Raw genomic sequence first — 22542 nt, forward strand, 5'->3', positions numbered from 1 at the left:
ATGAATATTAAGGGGAAACCCGTGCCAAATATACAAAAACAAATACCATGGATGTCCCCCCAAAATCCATAAATGGCGTGGTGGTCCTCCAGGCCCTACGTATATACTCTGAATAGCAGTATATATACTATATGGCCTGTCCTAAATACTCTGCAGAAAAACTGAGCCTTAGGTGTTGGTGGTGCCAGAACACTGTAGTCCCTCACAGTTACTCTTGTTGGGCACAGGGACGGGCCCTGCTGTGAAATATTATATCAAAAATTGTAATTACATGCCCCTGTTAAACGGTTAGAAAAATTTGGCCTTGGGTGGTGGTGGTGGTGCAGTAAACTAAAAATATTGTTGGAAGCTAGCCTCATCAAGATTGAGGAAGAATAGGATAGTCAGCATAGGCAGTCTTCAAGGGATCCCAGATCCATACCAAATTCAATCAGTTACATCAGCATCCGGTGCTTGATAGCTGCTGATCCAAGACTGATTCATTTTTATGAATGTGAGCATATCAACGGAGTCTGTGGACAGGTGCACTCTTTGATCCATTACAAACCCTCCAGCAGCACTGAATGTGCATTCAGAGAGCACACTAAATGCAGGACAGGCCAATAACTCAATTGCATATTGAGCAAGTTCTGGCCAGTAGTCCATCCTCAAGACCCACCAACCCAGTGGATGCTCTGTTGGAAAGGTCTCCAAGTCTGCTCTTGCCCCTAGATGTTCCTGCACCATATAAGTCAGACGCTGGCGATGGTTGCTTGAACTGATCAGACCTTGGCTCTGAGGACTGAAAAATTGTTTAAAGGCATTGGTCAGCCGGCCACCTTCTCCACCGATCTTCCACTCACTGAACGAAGCCTCAGCAACATGTTGTCCAGCACCAGGAAATGGTAACCTCCCAGGGTCTCGAAATACGTTCCACAAACCTTTCTTCAAGGCCTCTTGAAGATGTTTCATCCTCTGTTCCCTCTGCGAAGGCAGGATGAGTTCTGCAACTTTACCCTTGTAACATGGATCAAGAAGGGTTGCCAGCCAGTAATGATCCCTCTCTTTGATACCATGAATCCTAGGGTCCTTTTGCAGGCTTTGCAGAATCAGGGAGCCTACGTTTGCAGAGGTCTTTGATTCGGAGTCCTCTGGGTCACTAAGGATCACATGATCGGTAACTACCTCCTCCCAGCCACGTACAACTCCTTTGGTTTCTGGGGACTGAAAACCATCCCTTGAAGACTGCTGCAGAGTGTTATCCTCTACGTCCATGCTGACACAATCCTCGTCCTCTTCCTCCTCTTCTTCCTGTGTGTTTGGCAGGCCAGCAGGAATGCTATCTGTATAAAGGGGGCCTTTAGAGGAAAGGAAGTCTTCCTCTTCCTCCTGCTGTCCTGCCTCAAGTGCCCTGTCCATTATTCCACGAAGCGTGTGCTCCAGCAGGAAGACTAGAGGGACAGTGTCATTGATGCATGCACTGTCACTGCTCACCATCCTTGTGGCCTCCTCAAATGGTGACAGGACAGTGCATGCATTCTTGATCAGTAGCCACTGGCGTGGTGAAAAGAAGCCAAGCTCCCCTAACCCTGTCCTGGTGCCATACTCGCACAGGTACTCATTGGTGGCCCTCTGCTGTGTGTGCAGCCACTGCAGCATTGCCAATGTTGAGTTCCACCTGGTGGGCATGTCACAAATGAGGAGATTGGTGGGCAGGTTGCATTCCCTTTGAATGTCAGCTAGCCAAGCACTGGCATTGTATTGGCATTGTATGACCGTCAGAAATGACCACAGACTTTTCTGGCCTGCCTCAGGAGATCTTGTAAGCCTGGGTACCTTTTCAAGAACCGCTGCACCACAAAATTCAGGACGTGTGCCAAACATGGAATATGGTTCAAGTGTCCCTATCGGAAGGCGGAGAGAAGGTTGGTGTTATTGTCCCATACAACCATTCCTGGCTGAAGCTGGCGTGGCATCAACCACCTCTGAGCCTTCCCCTGCAAAGCTGACAGAATCTCTGTCCCTTAGGCAGACCAACTCAAGCACCGCATGTCATCTTTTAGCCTGACTGCTTGCGTAGCCCCTTGAATGCTTACGGAGCACTGCTGGTTCAGAGGACAGATCTGCAGAAGAGGCCATAGAGGAAGAAGAAGAGGAGGGGGTGGAGGAGAGAGCTGTGGCAGAATCATCACTAGCATTTTGGAAGTGTGGTGGCGGAATAAGCTCCAACAACAATGAACCCTGTCCTGCATTCTTCCCAGCTGCCAGCAGAGTTACCCAGAGCACGGTGAAGGAAAGATAATGTCCCTTCCCATGCCTGATGGACCATAAGTCAGCGGTAATATGAACCTTACTGTTGACCGCCCTGTCCAACGAGGCCAAAACATTGCCTTCCACATGCCGGTAGAGAGCTGGAATGGGCTTCCATAAAAAGAAATGGCTTTTTGGAACCTGCCACTGAGGTACAGCACATTCCATAAATTCACGAAAGGAGGCAGAGTCTACCAGCTGAAAAGGCAGCAGTTGCAATGCTAGCAATTTGGCCAAGCTAGCATTTAGATGTTGAGCATGTGGATGGCTGGGACCGAATTTCTTTTTACGATTCATCAATTGGGGAAGGGAAATTTGCCTGCTAACATCAATTGGTGGTGCACTACTAGCAGATTGGCTGCAAGTACTTGGGACACCTATTGCTATACCTTCATTCCTCTGAGTGCAGGTTTTCAAGAAGACTGGAGTTATAGTAGGGTTGGACATCCCAGATGAGGAGCATGGGGGGGTTGCCAACGGATTGCATGGCATCGCCTGAAGTGTATTAGTACACCACTGAGTGCACCGAATATATATATATAAGACTGTGTGTATATATATCTATCTATATATATATATCTATATATATATATATATCTATATATATATATATATATATAGATATATATAGATATCTATAGATATCTATATATATCTATATATATCTATATATATATAGATATATATATATATATATATATCTATATATATATATGTATATATATATAAATACACACTAGACTGACTATGTATATATATATATATATATATATATCAAATACACTGTAGGTCAGTGCATCATGGGGCGTTCTGCGGCGCTCGAATTTCCCGCGAACGCCTCATATGTTCGGTTTGTTTTAGAACAAACTCACACCCGATGTCTGTGTTGAACTTACGTTTTTCTGGAACCGCTGGCTCATCCATAATGCTTAGACCTCCAAAACCACTATGTGTCTACTATCTACTAACTACAAGCATTTGACAGGAACATCTGGGGTTTTCTCACACACAACCTTATAATAATCTTGGCCCTTTACTCTCAATCATCCACAAGAGTTTGAGGAAATGGTTCCCCATCTCCAAAATCCTGTATCCAAAATGGTACACAACAGGGATGTCCCTTTTTTTCACCTTCTTTATGTCCTTACAATAGGATACCTATCTGTAGCCTTAAGAAAACATTTAACAATCTTAGGACTTCACAGTTCTTCCTCATATTAAATTATCTCTATATGCAGACAATCTCTTTTTGTATGCAACACACCACCATACATCTTTGCCATCTATGATCCAAAAATGTAAGGTTTTTGGCTCCATGAGCAAATTCAAAGTCAATTATTCTAAATCAGAAATACCCAAAGCCTAAGCTCGTTTAAAAGGTTTAAAAAAAAATCATAACAAGGGACATTACTTAAAGTTAAAGAAAAATATCCCTTGTGTTGCTGACTGAGGTTTTCATTGAAATCTTCAATTTTCTGATCCCCCATCAGTGCTAATCCTCATGTGCATGGGGAGTCAATACAATCTGAGGGACCTGTCATATGCACTCGTCAAGAGTGCTGACTATGACCACCCTTTTCTCCATTCACATTATTCCTGAATCCTTGAAATATTTAGGACTTTAGATCCCTTTTGGTACAGCATAGATGTTCTCTATCAACTACTTACTCTTATTACATAAAACCATATCAGACATTAATAGATATGATCATAAATTATTTTCCTGGCTTGGCCATAAAATGCACATGACATCCAGGTTTCTCTACCCTTTCCGGGTTTTTGTCAATAGCTGTTCCTAAAAAATTCCAATAAAAAAACTACAGAAAAGCTTCTCGAAATTCATCTGGGTTAGCAGCCAGCCCAGACTAAGTTGCTTGGTATTATCACTTCCTAAACATATGGGAGGAGAAGGTGCTCCAGATACAGCTCTATGGCACCTTGCCTCAACATTGATGGGAACAGCAGACTGATTCCAAAGCAAATCCTCTAAACTGTGGGTAACCATCGAACAATTTTTATCCTTCTTCGACCTTAAACCCCTACCATGGATTGAGCGGATCCTCCTCCTTTCCCCACCTTAATAACCTTATCTTGGGTTATTGACATTTGACAACCCTGCATTTCCCACAACTATACATTGTTCCATTGTGTGGGTATGAAACAACTCTTTTCACCATGGAATAGTAAAATTCCGGGGGTGAGTTACCCCTACTATGCCCAAACAAACTAAGACATCCACATCTGCTTTTTAAATGGCTGGACAATTGATGGGTTCAGTCTTTCCTAGTTCATTCTCTTATTTTTAAATGTGGTACAGCGCTGCGCTAAAAGCAAACTAGAAAAGCAGCCAACACACCCGTAGACTCAAGGACAAAAATAACAACAAAAAATTCAAAGTGTGGCGCTATTAATAGCAATATAGAAAACTAAGCATAAAATGATATCACAAAATTATAGTGTGAACCAAAATTGCCACGTGAGCACATATGACAGTGACTAATAAGCAAAGTGATAAATACATGTATGTGTTCAATACAAATATTAAAACCAATATCAGATATAATCTAAAACATCAAAGGAAATTCGTGATATCAGTGCATAAACAATTATCAAATATAAAGTCCAAAACACCAAAAATTCGTGACATCAGTGCATAAACAGCATTGAGCAGGTGTTTTCTTGTATGTGTAGAAAAACTTTCAACCCGGTAGCCTGGTAGGTAAATGGACCATAGAAGACCAGAGGTGCACGGAAGTTTGAAAACAGTGCCAGGACCATCACCAGAAGCTATGGAGGCTTACCGGAAATTGTGGCCTGAAATAGCATATGCCATACAGGTCAAAGAGGCTTAGTGACCAACAGGTCTAGATGTATTATCCGGTCAGATGTTATCGTCACACAAACCATGGGGGGGAGGAATCGGTCAGCATGACTTCCACATTAATAGGTATACCACCATAGGCCATGCGAAAGATTCGTATTACATGTGAGGAATAAAAACACTCACATAGTGTAATAACGTAAAACTTGGATTTATTTAAAAAGTAACAGTAAAAAACAGACTCACATTTTTTGCAGATAAATTAGCGTATCAATCGTGTAGCGGTAGTTGTGAGGGATCCACCCGACATGTTTCAACTAAAAAAGTCGTCTTCTGGGGTGTGGAACCCTCTCACCCCACCGCTCTATATATAGACAAACAAATAATGACCCCCATTGGAAGTATCCGAAACCGGAAGTGAACCAGATGACCTTATTTCCGGTTTTGAGGGACATAGGTTATAGGCTTGATATTTTGAAGCCATTTATCAGAAAAGACTAGACAATCGGGATATATATTAAGATGTGACTCAGATAGTAAAATTATGAGGCAGAAAAGAGTTAGCAGCGGTCCGGATAATCAATCCGTAACCAAGCCTCACTATCAGTGTCTTCATCCAATAGATGAGAGTGCAACGATGCCGCTGCGCTCCACACTCTGTGATGAGCCTCGTTTCAGCGCAATGACGTCACGCGTAAGGCTGGGTAACGGCGGCGGTGCGTTCCAAGCCGTCACCCAAGCCTCACTCTCGTATAACGCGATGACGTCATGCGCATATCAGGACAACGACGGCGGTACGCTCAGAGGCGTCAACCAAGCCTCGCCATTAGTCACCAAACAGCCACAGGAAGCGGAGCCCAGCCCTATGGAACAGGGCGGAAATGACATCCAGGTGTCAGCAAGGATGGAAATCATAATATTAAATTGTGTAAAAACTTAAATGTGCTACAAGTGCCCATAAAAAAGAAAACATGGTAATATAATACATAGAAATTTAGATATATTATAAATACCCACGAAAATCTATAATAGAAGACAGGAAAATTATTCCATAGTCTACATTATATAGATTCGAACACCTGGCCTGCCAGACACTTCCAATAGGGGACATAGGTACACTCTAATGCCCAACCATTATGTCTAAAAAAAACACATACAGTGTATACAAAAGGGGTAAGCCTAAGAAATTAAAGAGTCACATAACAATATATTTTAAAATTATAATAAAAAATAATAAAAAGGAGACCATCACTATCGGGCTACCATGAATGGTAAATACCAAGAAAAAGGAAAAAATCTAAAATAAATAACAATTTACGCCTGGTTTATAAACGAATTGATGTCCCAATCGACATTAATACCTTGCGGGAAATGGGACCCCAATTCGTATATCCAGTATGTCTCCAAACGAGAGACACCCCTAAGAATAGACCCCCCCGCCATGGGGCCCTGTATTTATCTATGATGAGAAACTGTGTGCCAGCAGGGTTTCTATCATGACATTCCCTATAGTGCCTAGGGACAGTATGCTTAGTGCTACCTGCCTTAATGAGATTAATATGCTCTGAGACACGTATAGTAAAGGATCTAATAGTACGGCCCACATATTGTTTGCCACAAGGGCAAGTCAACAAGTACACAATCCCGGTAGTGGCACACGTGCAAAATTGCTTAATTGCATATGTGCGGCCAGTCACGGTAGAAGTAAACTCGTGACTCGCCCTTCTGCCGCAGGTATTATACTGGCAAACCAGACATTTTTTGCAAGGAAAAAAAACAGTCCAATTGTGAAAGAAGGATGGTTTATTTGGCGGATCAATAACATTGGGTGCCAACTTGTTCCTGAGAGATGGAACTCCTCTAAAGACCACCTTGGGAGTATCAGGAAGTAGTGGTCCCAATATTTTGTCTGTTTTTAAAACGTCCCAATGATGTTCAAAAATCTTCTTAATACGTTTATATTGCGTCGAGAAGGACGTCAAAAATGACCATTTGAACTCGTCATTAGATTGTTTGGGTCTGTCCTGCAATAGTATCTGGCGATCTATACCACAGGCATTCTCAATCTCTCTATCCAGGTCAGGCGGGTTATAACCTTTTTCAACAAACCTATCTTTGAGTATCATGGCCTGAGCCATATAAGTATCTCGATCGGTACAATTTCTACGTAATCGTAAAAATTGGCTCCTAGGAACTGATTTAATCCAATTGCCACCCCCTTGTGTTGGCGATAGTAATTGCCATTAAACCAAAAATAATTACTTTGGATTGCAAACTCAATTAGCTCTATGATGTAATTAATCTGGGGTGAAGCAAGGGAAACATCCCTATTAAGAAAACATTTTACCGCATCCACACCCTCTCGGTGTGGAATGCAGGTATATAGGGACGCCACGTCCGCAGTGGCCATAATGAGGTCACCAGAATAGAGGACATTTGATAACAATCTGATCACATCCCTAGTATCCTTTAGATAGGACGGCATCTTACGTACAGAAGGCTGGAGAAAGAAATCAATGTACTTCCCGATTCTAGAAGTAATCGAGTCGATGCCACTAATTATGGGTCGACCTGGGGGGTGAAGGGGGTCTTTATGAACTTTGGGTAAATAATACATAACTGGAACACGTGGGGCAAGGGGAACTAAAAATGATCTCTCCTTTTTATTTAGAATATAAGAATCATAGCCTTTGGCTATCAGATTCTTCAATGCTTTTTTATATTCCTGTGTTGGATTGTTTGGTAACTCAATATAGGTCTCACGATCTCCTAAAATGCGATGCATTTCTTTTAGGTAGTCTGATTTGTTTAATAAAACTATACCCCCGCCTTTATCGGCGGGGCGTATAACCAAATTTTTATTCTCACATAGGGTTTTTAGGCCCGCTGTGGGTAAGGGATTATACAATTTACGTTTAGGTGGAATCTTCGCTAGATCTCGTATCACTAATTCTTTAAATAGGTTAATGGTGGGTGGAAGTTGTGTTGGAGGGCTGAAGAGGGAGGGATTGGATAAATTAGAATGTACTGTGCCGGACGTTGCCGCCCTGGCTATATTTCTCGTAGGGTTCGAGATAATATATCTTTGAACATTGATTTTCCTAATGAACTTGTGAATGTCAATGAACGTATTGAATTTGTTAAGTTTATGTGGGGGGGCAAACTTAAGCCCCTTGTTAAGGACACTTTTTTCTTCCTGTGTAAGGACAGTATCACTCAAGTTGAATACCCCCTGACATATTACGTTCTTATTCGTTTTTCGTCTCTGAACCCTCCTCCCTCCTCTGGTCCCTCTCTTGTTTCTGGACCTCTTTTTCTGTTCAGAGTGTCCTCGCGAAAACCCCGAGTAGTACGTGAATCTGGATACGTTTGTTTATAAGGAGATGGGTCGTACCCGGCACTGGGGAACGGGCAGACATTTTCATTATAATGTTCACGTAACGGGGAATACCTATTATAAGTAGAAATAGGCGGATGTCTATAGTATGATGAGGAATTAGGGTAGTGAGGATGGTGAGGGGAGTCGTGATAGCGAGCCGGGGAGCCACGATGGTATGAGTTCTCACGTTCACGATATTGGTAATCATAACCATATTGATCTCCCCTATTACCTCCTCTACCCCTACCTCTAGATTGATGTCCTCTTCCCCTATGCTGATTTCTAGGGGTATGAGTATTTGGCTGTCGTCCCATGTGTGGAGGAGGACCTCCACCATAGGGTCGCCCTTTATCAGCAGCGATTTTTGGGCGAACTGAAGATTGTGTGGGAGGGACATTAGTGGCCTCATTAGGGGCACTAGTCAGCAATGGGGCCTGCTGAGTGGGTGCTGTGATAGATTTCTGCCAACCAAACACTTTACCTGCCTTATAGTCCCCAATGTCACGAGAATATTTTTTGTGTTTTTTGATTTTTTGCTCCTTATCTTCCTTTACAAGGTGCGCTTGCAAGTTAGAAGACAGGGTGTTATACTCAACAGAATTTTTATATGCAAGTAATTTATCTTTCAATTCCCTGATTTCCTGATCCAAAACAGAGAGGCGAATACGCTTCCTATTGATGAGGAAATCAAGGAACTTGATGCCAGCATCGTTAAAGTATTTGAACCAAGAATCAAGTTCAGCCTCCCCCTGTTGGGGTTGAACGTCCCATCTGAGACTGCGTGGGATCATGCCTTCTGCCACATATTGTTCTAAAAAGGCTAGATCCCATTGTAGATGAAGTTCAGAAACCATGACGTTCTTTAACCTCATAAATAATCCTCCAATTTCTGTGTCATTGGAAGTGGCAACAAAAACACCTTCGGTATTGACTACCCGAGATGCACGATATTCAAAAACATCCATACTGAAATGGAGTGAATGCGCTGCCGCTATACTAAGTGTCTAAACCGCACCGCCGCCGTTACCCAGCCTTACGCGTGACGTCATTGCGCTGAAACGAGGCTCATCACAGAGTGTGGAGCGCAGTGGCATCGTTGCACTCTCATCTATTGGATGAAGACACTGATAGTGAGGCTTGGTTATGGATTGATTATCCGGACCGCTGCTAACTCTTTTCTGCCTCATAATTTTACTATCTGAATCACATCTTAATATATATCCCGATTGTCTAGTCTTTTCTGATAAATGGCTTCAAAATATCAAGCCTATAACCTATGTCCCTCAAAACCGGAAATAAGGTCATCTGGTTCACTTCCGGATACTTCCAATGGGGGTCATTATTTGTTTGTCTATATATAGAGCGGTCCCCAGAAGATGACTTTTTTAGTTGAAACATGTCGGGTGGATCCCTCACAACTACCGCTACATGATTGATACGCTAATTTATCTGCAAAAAATGTGAGTCTGTTTTTTACTGTTACTTTTTAAATAAATCCAAGTTTTACGTTATTACACTATGTGAGTGTTTTTATTCCTCACATGTAATACGAATCTTTCGCATGGCCTATGGTGGTATACCTATTAATGTGGAAGTCGTGCTGACCGATTCCTCCCCCCCATGGTTTGTGTGACGATAACATCTGACCGGATAATACATCTAGACCTGTTGGTCACTAAGCCTCTTTGACCTGTATGGCATATGCTATTTCAGGCCACAATTTCCGGTAAGCCTCCATAACTTCTGGTGATGGTCCTGGCACTGTTTTCAAACTTCCGTGCACCTCTGGTCTTCTATGGTCCATTTACCTACCAGGCTACCGGGTTGAAAGTTTTTCTACACATACAAGAAAACACCTGCTCAATGCTGTTTATGCACTGATGTCACGAATTTTTGGTGTTTTGGACTTTATATTTGATAATTGTTTATGCACTGATATCACGAATTTCCTTTGATGTTTTAGATTATATCTGATATTGGTTTTAATATTTGTATTGAACACATACATGTATTTATCACTTTGCTTATTAGTCACTGTCATATGTGCTCACGTGGCAATTTTGGTTCACACTATAATTTTGTGATATCATTTTATGCTTATTTTTCTATATTGCTATTAATAGCGCCACACTTTGAATTTTTTCTAGTTCACTCTCTTACTGAAGCTATCTCAGCCTACTTCTTTCGATATTCTTCACCTACTGGACACCCCACGACTCATGTAGTTTCTCAGCTACTCATGCTCCCTTATTACACTGAAACATGGTCTAAGGAACTGGGTACTCTCATTGACCTTGAGGAATGGGGGAAAAAATATTCATATACTAAAATGGCCTAAATGATGCTAGTAAAGTCCAAGTGAAAAACCTAACAATTGTGATCAGGTGATGGAGATCCCCCACTCTATTTCACAAACCTTACCCCTCAGTCCTGGGCACATGTTGGTGATCTCTATCTTCATTCATATATTATCTCTATATCCCTGAGTGACCGGCTCACAGATCCCTACCTGGTACTAATATCATTCTCTGCCACTTCCTTATGGTGGCCATAGAAGTCATCCCTTGCTACTGGTTAACCAAGAATGCACCATCTTTAGCTAACCTGGTCACTTAATTAGATTCCATCATGTGAATTGAGTGCCTGACTGCTGAAGCTCATGGCAAACAAGAATGTTACATGATTATTTGGGTGGTTTTGACGGTGTTAAGAGGCTTTTAAAAATGTCAGGACCTTCTCTTCACATGAATAACATGCTGGGACACTAATACTGCCTTGTCTGGGTGTGGGAAAAGGGGGCCCCTCCCTTCTTCCTCAATCCACTCCTTGTACCTATACCTCCTACATTCAACCTTCACTCTTCTCCTCTTTTGCATCTCTCACTTCTTTACCCCTTCTATCATCCACATGACTTCCCTAGCCCTGAATCTAAAATTGAATATGCTTAACTTGGACATGGATATCTGTACCAGGCAAAAGGGTCTGGTATTGAATTTGGGGGGGGGCCTTAAAATCCTTATCAGATTGGGAGGGTCTGATATTCTGAGGGGGATCCATTCATTTTTTGCTTTTTACATGTTAACCACCATCCTCATTCCTTTGTTTACATTGAACTTGAATGTCTGGCTGGCAGCTGAATAGGCTGAGTAGGCTGGGTGGGGATAAGTGACAAACAAATAGGTAGTGGCACAGCCAGAGTAGTATCTAAATAAAACAAAAGTCCATCAAGATAGTCCTTTGAGCTTCCAGTTCTGTATAAAGGAAAACAGTCCACTATGTCAGGGCCAGCCTTGTAATGCCGCGTACACACGGTCGGACTTTTGGACCGGACTTGTCCGACAGACGCCGATGGACCAAATCCGGCGGACAATCCGATCGTGTGTGGGCTTCACCGGACCTTCAGTGGACTTTTCCAGTCGCAAATCTGACGGACTTTAGATTTGGAACATGCTTCAAATCTTTACGTCGTAACTCCGTCGGACCCAGAAATCCGCTCGTCTGTATGCTAGTCCGACGGACAAAAACCCACGCTAGGGCAGCTATTGGCTACTGGCTATCAACTTCCTTATTTTAGTCCGGTGTACGTCATCACAAACGAATCCGTCTGACTTTTGTGTGATCGTGTCTAGGCAAGTCCAGTTGTTACAAAGTCTGTTGAAAGTCCGCCAAAAGTCAGTCGAAAGTCTGTCGAAAGTCTGTCGGACGAGCTGTCGGACTTTTGTAGCTGACCCTGTGTACGCGGCATAAGGGATGTAGAAGCGATCTCCAAACATGCGCAAAGAAGAGAGAAAACAGGCGATCGCTGAGTGTAGACTGTAAGCATTTAATATAGATCAAAGTGCAATAAAAACTCACATTGAGGTAATAGTAAACAGGCACATGCAGTCCAGTGTTAGACGCTGCATTGGTCCGGGCTGTAGGCTGGTTCCGCAGCTCGTGTAACCTCTCGTGGGGACTGTCTTGGCCAGCAGGATGTTGAGCCGAAAACCGAGGGATGGAATGCAGCTAGACCTGGATGGTAGGGAGCTGGGACATAACGCTGACCGCGATGGCGTCACTGGTGTGCTCGCAACGCATTTTCGGAGCATGAGCACTAGAGAGATGTACACAGTGCAGGCTCCTTTGTCAAGCTAGTGTAACTAGGGCTAGAGGAAGCCTTATATGTGCCTTGAGATAGTGGGGAGAGTACTAATCTCTCTCATACATATATACATCCATGCTAATGCTGGTGTAGACAATAAGAATATACAGTATCTCACAAAAGTGTAAATATTTTATTATATCTTTTCATGTGACAACACTAAAGAAATGACACTTTGCTACAATGTAAATTAGTGAGTGTACAGCCTGTATAACAGTGTAAATTTGCTGTCCCCTCAAAATAACTCAACACACAGCCATTAATGTCTAAACCGCTAGCAACAAAAGTGAGTACACCCCTAAGTGAAAATGTCCAAATTGGGTACAAAGTGTCAATATTTTGTGTGGCCACCATTATTTTCCAGCACTGCCTTAATTCTCTTGGGTGTGGAGTTCATCAGAGCTTCACAGGTTGCCACTGGAGATCTCTTCCACTCCTTCATGATGACATCACGGAGCTGGTGGATGTTAGAGACCTTGTCCATTCTACACTCAGAGGCGCCTGTTTTCTCTCTTCTTTCTGGGTGGGGATAGGTCACTGGGGGAGATTTACTAAAACTTGTGCTCACACAGTCTGGTGCAGCTGTGCATAGTAACCAATCAGCTTCCAGGTTTTACTGTAATGCCTTGTACACACGATAGGATTTTCCGATGGAAAATGTGTGATAGGACCTTGTTGTCTGAAATTCCAACCGTGTGTGGGTTCCATCACACATTTTCCATAGGAATCTCCGACACACAAAGTTTGAGAGCTTGCTATAAAATTTTCCGACAACAAAATCCGATCGGTTAAATTCCGATCGTGTGTACACAAATCCGACGCACAAAGTGCCACGCATGCTCAGAATAAATTAAGAGACGAAAGCTATTGGCTACTGCCCCGTTTATAGTCCAGACGTACGAATTTTACGTCACCGCATTCAGAACGATCGGATTTTCCGACAACTTTGTGTGACCGTGTGTATGCAACACAAGTTTGAGCCAACATCCGTTGGAAAAAATCCATGGATTTTGTTGTCGGAATGTCCGATCAATGTCCGACCGTGTGTACAGGGCATAAGAGCTCAATTGAACAAACTGAAGTTAGAAGCTGATTGGCTACCATGCACAGCTGCACAGGATTCTGGGTACACCAGTTCAAGTAAATCTCCCCCACTGGCTGTTAGGATGCTGGCAGCCACTGATGCACTAACAAGCCTGACTTGGAAACTGTCACATTTAGCAGTGGTATTAATACAACTGTTAAATGTTTTGTTTACCACTGCAGTCAGAGATTTGGCTTGGCTGAACACCCATTTAGAGAATTATTGTGGGCCTCTATTACTCTATGTTCTGCAGCTCCCAGAGGAGACTAGGACAGGGGAGGAGAGAGAAGCAGTATTTGCCCAGGCTGTCTTTGAATCACATGGTTTTTCTGCAGCGGGAGGCTGAAGAGAATAGATCTGCTTGTAGCTAGAGCCAAGGCTTCAGGTATGCAATTTGAAGACCAGAGAGAGAGAAAGGATTGGAGAGCATGGGGATTGGGACACTGTCAGTATAGCTGGAAACCTTGCATCGCTGCCATACCATACTAGAGTACAACCGCTGGGTGATTCAAGGTCCAGAGCCACACAGAACCAAGACATAGGATTCCCTTACATGCAGTGGGACTTCCAGCTGAGTCACTGAGTCTGATGAGAGGGCCTTGTGTGACTGTTTTCATGTGCACCCGTGGTAAAATTGGGCCCAACTTAGCCAGCTGAAGATTCAGGACTAAAAGCTGTCCATTTACTGTTGCTATACAGAGACCTTTGCTAGTGCTACTTCAGGGGTATCTTTCAAGGGATACCACAAAGGATTAATATTCTTTGGGTGCACCCTAAACAGCTGCAATATCCATAATCACAACACAGTTAACGTTTATATGTACTGTTTGCTGCTGATTTTGCTAATTTGCGCAATAATTCCAGTCTAGTGATACAGAGCTCTAATCTAAACTTTGGGCATAGTAATTCCATTGTCTAGCAGTCTGTGTCTAAACCCACCTTTTGTATGTTTATTTATGCTCAGACCACCATTTACTTTAAATAATACAAAATAGTTTGAGCTCCTTTACCACTAAACAGCCCCAAGTAAATTTTCTGGTATTAGCTCAATACAAAGTCAAAGGTATATGTGCTTGTGACTCTTTAAGTGTCTGCAGTGATTTCCATCAAAGCCAGCCAGTGGGGCTGAGGGTGTCGATGGAGTCAAGGTGCAGAACAGAGAATACTCCTTTGGTGGTGGTGCTACCCAAAAAAGTACCTTTTACTATGGACAAGAGACAAAGGTCTTTTGAGGCAGCCATCTGCATGAGCAGTCTTTCACACTAGTCCTTCAGTTCACCAGCATTGGGAACCAGTCTTTAAAGTGGTGCATATGAATACAGTCCCAGTAAAGTCTGCATGGAGTAAATAATGCTTGTTAGATGTCAAGCCCCTATGTGCTCAGTCTTTGCCAGTAGTAATAGGTTAATTGCAGCGGTGTCCCCTCACCAGTCCCAACGATACATCAACAGGAGTCAACCCACTTCTGAATCTGCCTGGAATGACTCCAGTCCTCAGCACACAGCTACAGGATTGTAGCAAGTTGATGTGCACACCTTAGTCCCCTTTTAGCAAAGAGGAAATTCTTCAGTATGCAGCCTGTGAAAATACAACTCTCTCTCTCTCTCTCTCTCTTTATACCAGGCTCAAATTGAGAGTTGTAGTTCTATAGTTCATTAATTCCCATAGCATTATCTTTCCCTACAATATATCTCCCATGATTCAATGCTGCCCACCATCAAGTCTCTTGAGCTCCGTCTACTGGTCAGCTCCCCCTTGTTGATGGAGGTGAAGTAGTGTTAGCCCATTTAGCTGAAGTTCACTAGGAGCACACAGAAAACTGCAGCACAGTGTCCTAAATCACTTTGGGGTTGATTTACTAAAAGTGGAGAGTGCAAAATCTGGTTTAGCTATGCATAGAAACAAATCAGCTTTCAGGTTTTTTTGGCAAAGCTTAATTGAACAAGTTAAAGTTAAAAGCTGATTGGCTACCATGCACAGCTACAACAGATTTTTCACTATCCAGTTTTAGTAAATCAACTCCTTTGTCTCTAGCCAAGCATCTGGTTATACATGTTTGTCTGGTAATCTCAAAAGCTGACATTTATTATACATCCTTTTACTGGTGGGAATAAAATAATAATAATATAATTTAATTTAAGATACAAAATACTGTAAGTACTGGAAAGACATAGTATTCAGTTCTAAGACAGCCATTTTTGCCTTGCTAAGGCAATTTATAAAGACCTTTTGCCAGGGATTTTTTTAATAAATATACCCAATATACTAGATGTCATCATTTCAGACTTTGTTAAAGGCAGAAGGTAAACATACTTGAATATTTTAGGAAAATCCTGCATGCAAAAGATTTTCAAATTTACTCTAAACACAACATCTGATTTTTTTTTTATTCAGGGCTCTACATATGTATTCAGATGCTAATTCATGTGCGTGGTTAGCATTCCTGCATTACAACTGTGGGTTCTGAATTTATATCACCGCAAGAAAAACAGCTCTATTGAATATGTATATTGTATAAAGGGGTGTCCCTGTTTTTTTCAAACAAAAAATATACATACTGTTTGATGAAATGGCTTCCACCAAAGTTACCCCTAGTGTACATGAGTGTGGTGGAGAATTTAGAATTTAGACAAGAGGAGATTTGTATAGATCTTTTGGGGGAAAAGATCAGATGTGAATGGATCTATACAAATGCAGATAAAGGAAAACACCAGACTGAGCAACCTCAGCTTGAATATACAGCTATACTTACATCATTATGTTATTGTATGGCTTGACGTAAGGCAAACACGATCCATTCTGTTCATGACATACAATGGGTTTCTAAAATACAAAAGAGCCACGTCAAATGTATTTTTTATTTGGACATTTATTAAATTTACTTCATATCTTACAAGCATCCCAGCCATACTGATATCCAAAGGATTATAACAAAGCTTGTTGCTCAGAAGTGATTACAAAAAATAAGAATACAGTGGAACCTTGGATTACGAGCATAATCCGTTCGCATATCAAAGCAAGTTTTCCCATTGAAGTCAGTGGAAACTAAAATAATTAGTTCCGCATTGACTTCAATGGGATGCAATACCGCATTAAGGCCAGAGGCGGGGGGCGCCAGAGAGCCTCGGCAATGGCCGAAAAGGCCCGAGGACACTTCGGCTGACCTCGGCAAACCTCAGAAAGACTTCCTACCCGAGATTTGCCGAGGTCAGAAGTGCTGTACTTCGGGCCTTTCCGTGCATTTCCGAACGTGACGTTCGGCTCTGGCGCCCCCCCACCTCAGGCCAAAAGCAGTACTGCACACCAATTTGGCCTGAATCGTGCTCGTTTTGCGAGACAACACACACAAACCGAGTTACGATTTTTAAAAATACAGTGCTCGTATTGCGAAATGCTTGTTAACCGCGTTACTCAAAATCCGAGGTTCCACTGTACTTTCTCTCTTTTTGTATCTGAATCTAATGCCAGTATCTTTAGCTGAGAATAGCTGTGCGTCTACCAAAGTAATCATTGAAAAAAGTCCGCTTTTTCGATTTGTATTTACATACATAATTATGTATTTATTTTTTTATGTTTAATTATTATTTATTTAAGTGTTATTTATTTAAATATTACAAAGTATTATTATTATCATTTGTTATTATATTTAGTTGAAGCAAGCCAGCAACCTAGAATCTGCTTTTTCTCTTTCAGGCAAGTAGAGGTAATCAAACTAAATAGCTATGAATCTGGTGGATTGGGGTTGGTTAAATGAATATTAAAACTTTAAAGAGGAAATAAACTTCCTCTGCAGACATTTACCTATAGATGAGCCTATAATAATGCTTACCTATAGGTAGTGTAAATATCTCCTAAATGTGTACTGTTTAGGAGATATTTACATTACATGCAGCCAGTGACATCACTGACGCATGCGCTCTGAAGGAACGGCCACGGGTGCCGAGCCCTGTGCCGTGAATGGTGGCTCCCGTGCGCATGCATGGGATTGACGTCATCGTGGCTCCGGCCAATCACAGCACTACAAATGAGCTACATGCATATGCTATTACAAAGAAACTGCTAGCATGGAGGAGAGAACAGATGGATGAGCTCATCAGTATTCTTCACTGCTTAGTCATAGACCGAGGACAGAGAGTTAACCATGCTGTAATACTTAAAGTGATATTAAACCCTCAGTTTTTTTCTTCAGCATGTGATTTATTAGGTAACCGAATATGTAGCTTATTTTTATTTTATTCATTGTTCCTCTTTAAGTTGGTGCCATGGCCCCACGTTTTCCTGTTTCAGGGTGGCTCCTTTCTCTTGCAGCATCTTATGGCACCACCCTTGCATGCTGGGACTAGAGTTGCGTCTCCCTGCATCAACCCACAATCTCGTTGCCCAGAATGACAAGGCACTCCCCTGCTCCTTCCTCTTACACCTCAGCCTCCCATCTCCAAGCTAACAGATTTACTGGAGATTGCACTATCCACTATTAACCCTTTTCTGTGAGAACCGGAAATTTAGGGAAGCAGAGAGAACAGGAACCAGCAGCACATGGAAAGTTGTAAACTGCAAGTGCTGGGTTAGAAATTTTAACAGATAGTTTACTGGGAATGTTTCTTTTATTATGCTCAATGTGGAAATAAAATAAATTAAGAAAGAATTTATAATTGCAACACAAGCCATATTGTAATTAAAGTGGAAGTTTAGGCAAAAACTAACTCGAATGCCACATTCTAAGCCTAATCTATCTAGCCATGTAAAGCAAAAATTGCTGTATTCCACGGTTCTGCAGCCGATCCGATTCGGTCCCATGCTGAGCTGTCAGTGGCGGCTTCAGTGTGTGGATGTGTGCAGGAGAGACAGCCGACAACAGAAGCCCCATAGTAAGTCTGGGGGTGATGTCACTTCCCAGGCATTTCATAGCCATTGTCGGTTCTCTCCTTCACACAGCATCCGTCGCTGGAAACCAGACCGGAGCAGCTGCAGAAAAGGTGAGTACAGCAATACCTGCTTTACTGGGCTAGATAGATTAGTCTTATTAGAATGTAGCATAGAGTAGGATTAGAGTTAGTTAGTTCTTGCCTAAACTTCCACTTTAATATTGTTAAAAATTCCCTTTCCTTTTTCATCTGCGGCCACTGTAAATTTCTGTAAAATCAAATGCAATTTGGCAACCTAGAGGTGTTCCGTACACAGTTGGTATACGGAACGCCCACAGAAATGTCATTCATGCTTGTGTGATTGGCTCGTCGATTTTCCCACAAGTCTGCAGTAAAATACATGTCACATTTTAGGCAACCCATAACAAAAATGTCAGTTTTAGTGAGATGCTTCTAAAGGATTAATCACTTTGAAAGGAATTCATACCTTGTAGCTTTTCTCATTAGAACCCTGCAAGTGCATCAGCTGATCAATAATAAAAAAGTCACTCTTATTCACAATCAGTATCCAAAAGACATAGAACAGCTTTTCCTTCATAGCAGAAACATACAGGAATTTGCACTAAAACTTGTTAAAATCCTTGAAATGTACGTTGTCCACCCCTAAAGGGGAAATTTTTCTCAACAAAAGAGGAATTACTCTTTAAACTAAAATATGCTGAGGGTTTAATACTACTTTAACCACTTCAGCTCCGGAAGGATATTGCAGTAGACAAATCGGACACCTAACTGACACTTATGACACTTTTTGGGGACCAGTAACACTAATACAGTGATCAGTGCTAAAAAAATATGCACTGTTATTGTACTAATGACACTGGCAGGGAAGGGGTTAACATCAGGGGCGATCAAAGGGTTAAATGTGTTCCCTGGGCGTGCTTACTAACTGTGGGGGAGGTGCTTTGACTGGGGGAATGTAAAGATCCGTGTTCCTGCTTAGCAGGAACACAGGATCAGCACATTCCCCTCTCACAGAATGGCGGTCTGCCTTGTTTACATAGGTAGACCGGTATTCTGCCTGTCTCACAAACGATCGGCGGGTCCCAGTGGACATTACGTTTGCCGGACCTTCTGATTGGATGCAGCAGGAGTGGGTGGCCAGCGGCAAGCGCGCCCCAGACCTGGAAGTGTCAGATCACGTACTAGGTACATGATCTGGCACAGAGCAGCTGCCCTGCCGCAGTATATCTATGGTGGGCGGTCACTAACCAGTTAATGTGTATTTCAAATCTAACAATGTACATCACTTATTTTCTCACTTTTGGTCTGTTAAATATATAGCTGAAAGTGTTTTGTTATATCTAATAAATAGGAGCCAAATCATGAGAGCTGGCAACATCCTGGGCTTTCTGCCTCTGATGACTCTTATCAGTTAGCATTGTTCCCAGCTCTTTAACTACACAACACCTTCATCATGTTTTGGAGACACAGAGAAGGGGAAGTGTTCTGTAGTCCTAACAGGGGTGTAGACAGATAATCTCCATCTCAGTCAATCAGAGAAAGCCATGTATTCAGTGATAAAAATACAAAATTTTTGGACAAATTGTGGTTCTGTCGGTACGTCGCCGCATTTATTATGCTATTGTAAACGCCTCAAGGGGTTTTAAAGGTAAATATTCCAAAGTATTTCTGAGATGATGGGTATTATTACCCAGCCCTCCTCTGGCCTGGAGATCCTAAATCTAGGAATCAATAACTTTCCTTATCACTTTCACACTGTGATCTCCCATCTACTTCTAGCAGCCAGAACCACAATCAATAGACATTGGAAACAATCACAAGAACATAATCCATCAGAAACCATTGAATTAGATAAGTTCAACTTTGCTAATGAACAATTGTTATCTTCTACACATGGCAAGCTTCCCTTCTTTCTTAAACAGTGGAGATCCTGGATACAATGGTCTAATAACTCTTGATACCTGTTAATCTTAGCCTATTACATTAGGATGGGCACCCCATGCACTTGACATGTAGGCCTTCTGACTGGCCTGCAAATATTGTCCTTTCTTTTGTTATTAAGTGTTCTTGCATAGCAAGACCACTTACTGTTATCTCACATATATATTATTAAGTGTTCTTGCATAGCAAGACCACTTACTGTTATCTCACATATATATTATTCTTATTATTATAGCCAAATTTACCACCCTAACTCCTCCCACAGTTTTTACACTACATAGACAAGTAATATACCAAAACGTGCGGATTGTTCCCGAATGGTGTGCTATTACTTTGTGGAACGTTTCGCCGAATGGTTCACGAAATATCGTCGTTTTTGCGGCGAAATTGGTCCCATAGGAATGAATGGGGAAACTAGAGTGGGAGATGACAAAAGCTGGAAAATCAGAACATGATTTCTAAACTGCCACCACTCCCTCATTTTCAAGCCCACCTACACAAATCTTATATCAAAACGTTCAGCTATCCCTGCTGCCACTAAACATGTCCACGGCTAAGCCATAGTCCTGATAGTTTTCACAATATGACCATTTGTTTGTAACTCACGCCGTCCATTGACATTCATTGAAACTACACTCTAGCCCCCTCCAAATTTGAAGGGCAATTTCTAAACTGCGACTGTGCCTTCATTTTTAATATTTCAGAGACATACTATACATCAAAATCTAGGTCTGGGTCTTGTGATTCTCACAATATAAAGATCTTCGCTGTAGGATGTATAGTTTTTAAAATACGGCCATTTGTTTAGAGGTCATTTCAGGAAATTTTAGCCATTAATCAGAGTGTACTGTTAGTGTTTGTTTTGTTGCCATGGTTACCAAAGCTTCTGTTATACACAGGGGGGAAGGTGGCTGGAGCATCTCAGCTGATTACAGAGCCCGGGGGAGGGGACAGACACACCATGTACTGATTTATAATAGAGGAATATGATGGGGCAGTTTTGATGGGGTAATTCTGATGGGGCAGTTTTGATGGGGTAATTCTGATGGGGCAGTTTTGATGAAGCAGTATTTGGGAAGCATAAACAGGGCATGAGCGTTGCTAGGAAACAGTGGTTGTAAACACAAGATGCTGAGACACTCCAAATGCATGTGACTTCATCTGCTAGACTTGATAATGCTTGTAGACTCCTCCCACAGTTTTCACACTACAGAGACAAATAATATACCGAAACGAGCGGATTGTTCCCGATTGGTGTGTTATTACTTTGTGGAATGTTTTGCCGAATGGTCCACGAAATGACGTTTTTGCGGCGAAATTGGTCCCATAGGAATGAATGGCGAAATGTTCAAAACTAGAGTGGGAAGTGACAAAAGCTGACAACCCCATGATCAGCCAAAACATTATGACCACCCCATGATCAGCCAAAACATTATGACCGCCCCATGTAAAAAAAAAAATATTTTTGAAAAAAAAAATTATTTTTGAAAAAAAAAAATATTTTTGAAAAAAAAATTTCTTTTAAAAAAAAAATTATTTTTGAAAAAAAAATATATTTGAAAAAAAAAATATTTTTGAAAAAAAAAAATTATTTTTGAAAAAAAATTACTTTAAAAAAAATAATAATTTCGAAAAAAAAATTATTTTTGAAATAAAAAAATTCATTTTTGAAAAAAAAAATTACCTTTGAAAAAAAAAATCATTTTTGAAGAAAAAAAAAATCATTTTTGATTAAAAAAAATTCATTTTTGAAAAAAAAAATTACTTTTGAAAAAAATGTTCAGCTCTTTCAGCGAATGATGGAACTTTTTTACTACTATTTATACTTTTTAAAATATTAAGCTTTTTAACACTTTTCACAGTTACTCAAGCCACTCCACCCCACCCAGTTACTCCGCCCACTCCAGTTGTAGAGGCAAGAACACTTTCACAATTTCCCCAGAAATTGTACCTTTTCTAGTTAAGTGTTCTTGCATAGCAAGACCACTTACTGTTATCTCA

The 22542-nt window shown here is 41.6% G+C and overlaps 1 protein-coding gene across 3 annotated transcripts in view; it reads right to left on the minus strand.

The window, feature by feature from the left end:
* Window positions 1-22542, minus strand: part of LOC141133259 (cytokine receptor common subunit beta-like) — a 159451-nt gene that overhangs the window by 4997 nt on the left and 131912 nt on the right. For all 3 annotated transcript variants that reach the window (XM_073622526.1, XM_073622524.1, XM_073622525.1), the window contains one exon: window positions 16467-16537. In XM_073622526.1, the coding sequence (XP_073478627.1) occupies window positions 16467-16537 (71 nt within the window). The remainder of the gene's footprint in view (window positions 1-16466; window positions 16538-22542) is intronic.

Source organism: Aquarana catesbeiana, linkage group LG03 (assembly GCF_042186555.1).
Source record: "Aquarana catesbeiana isolate 2022-GZ linkage group LG03, ASM4218655v1, whole genome shotgun sequence".
In the NCBI taxonomy this organism is placed as follows: domain Eukaryota; kingdom Metazoa; phylum Chordata; class Amphibia; order Anura; family Ranidae; genus Aquarana; species Aquarana catesbeiana.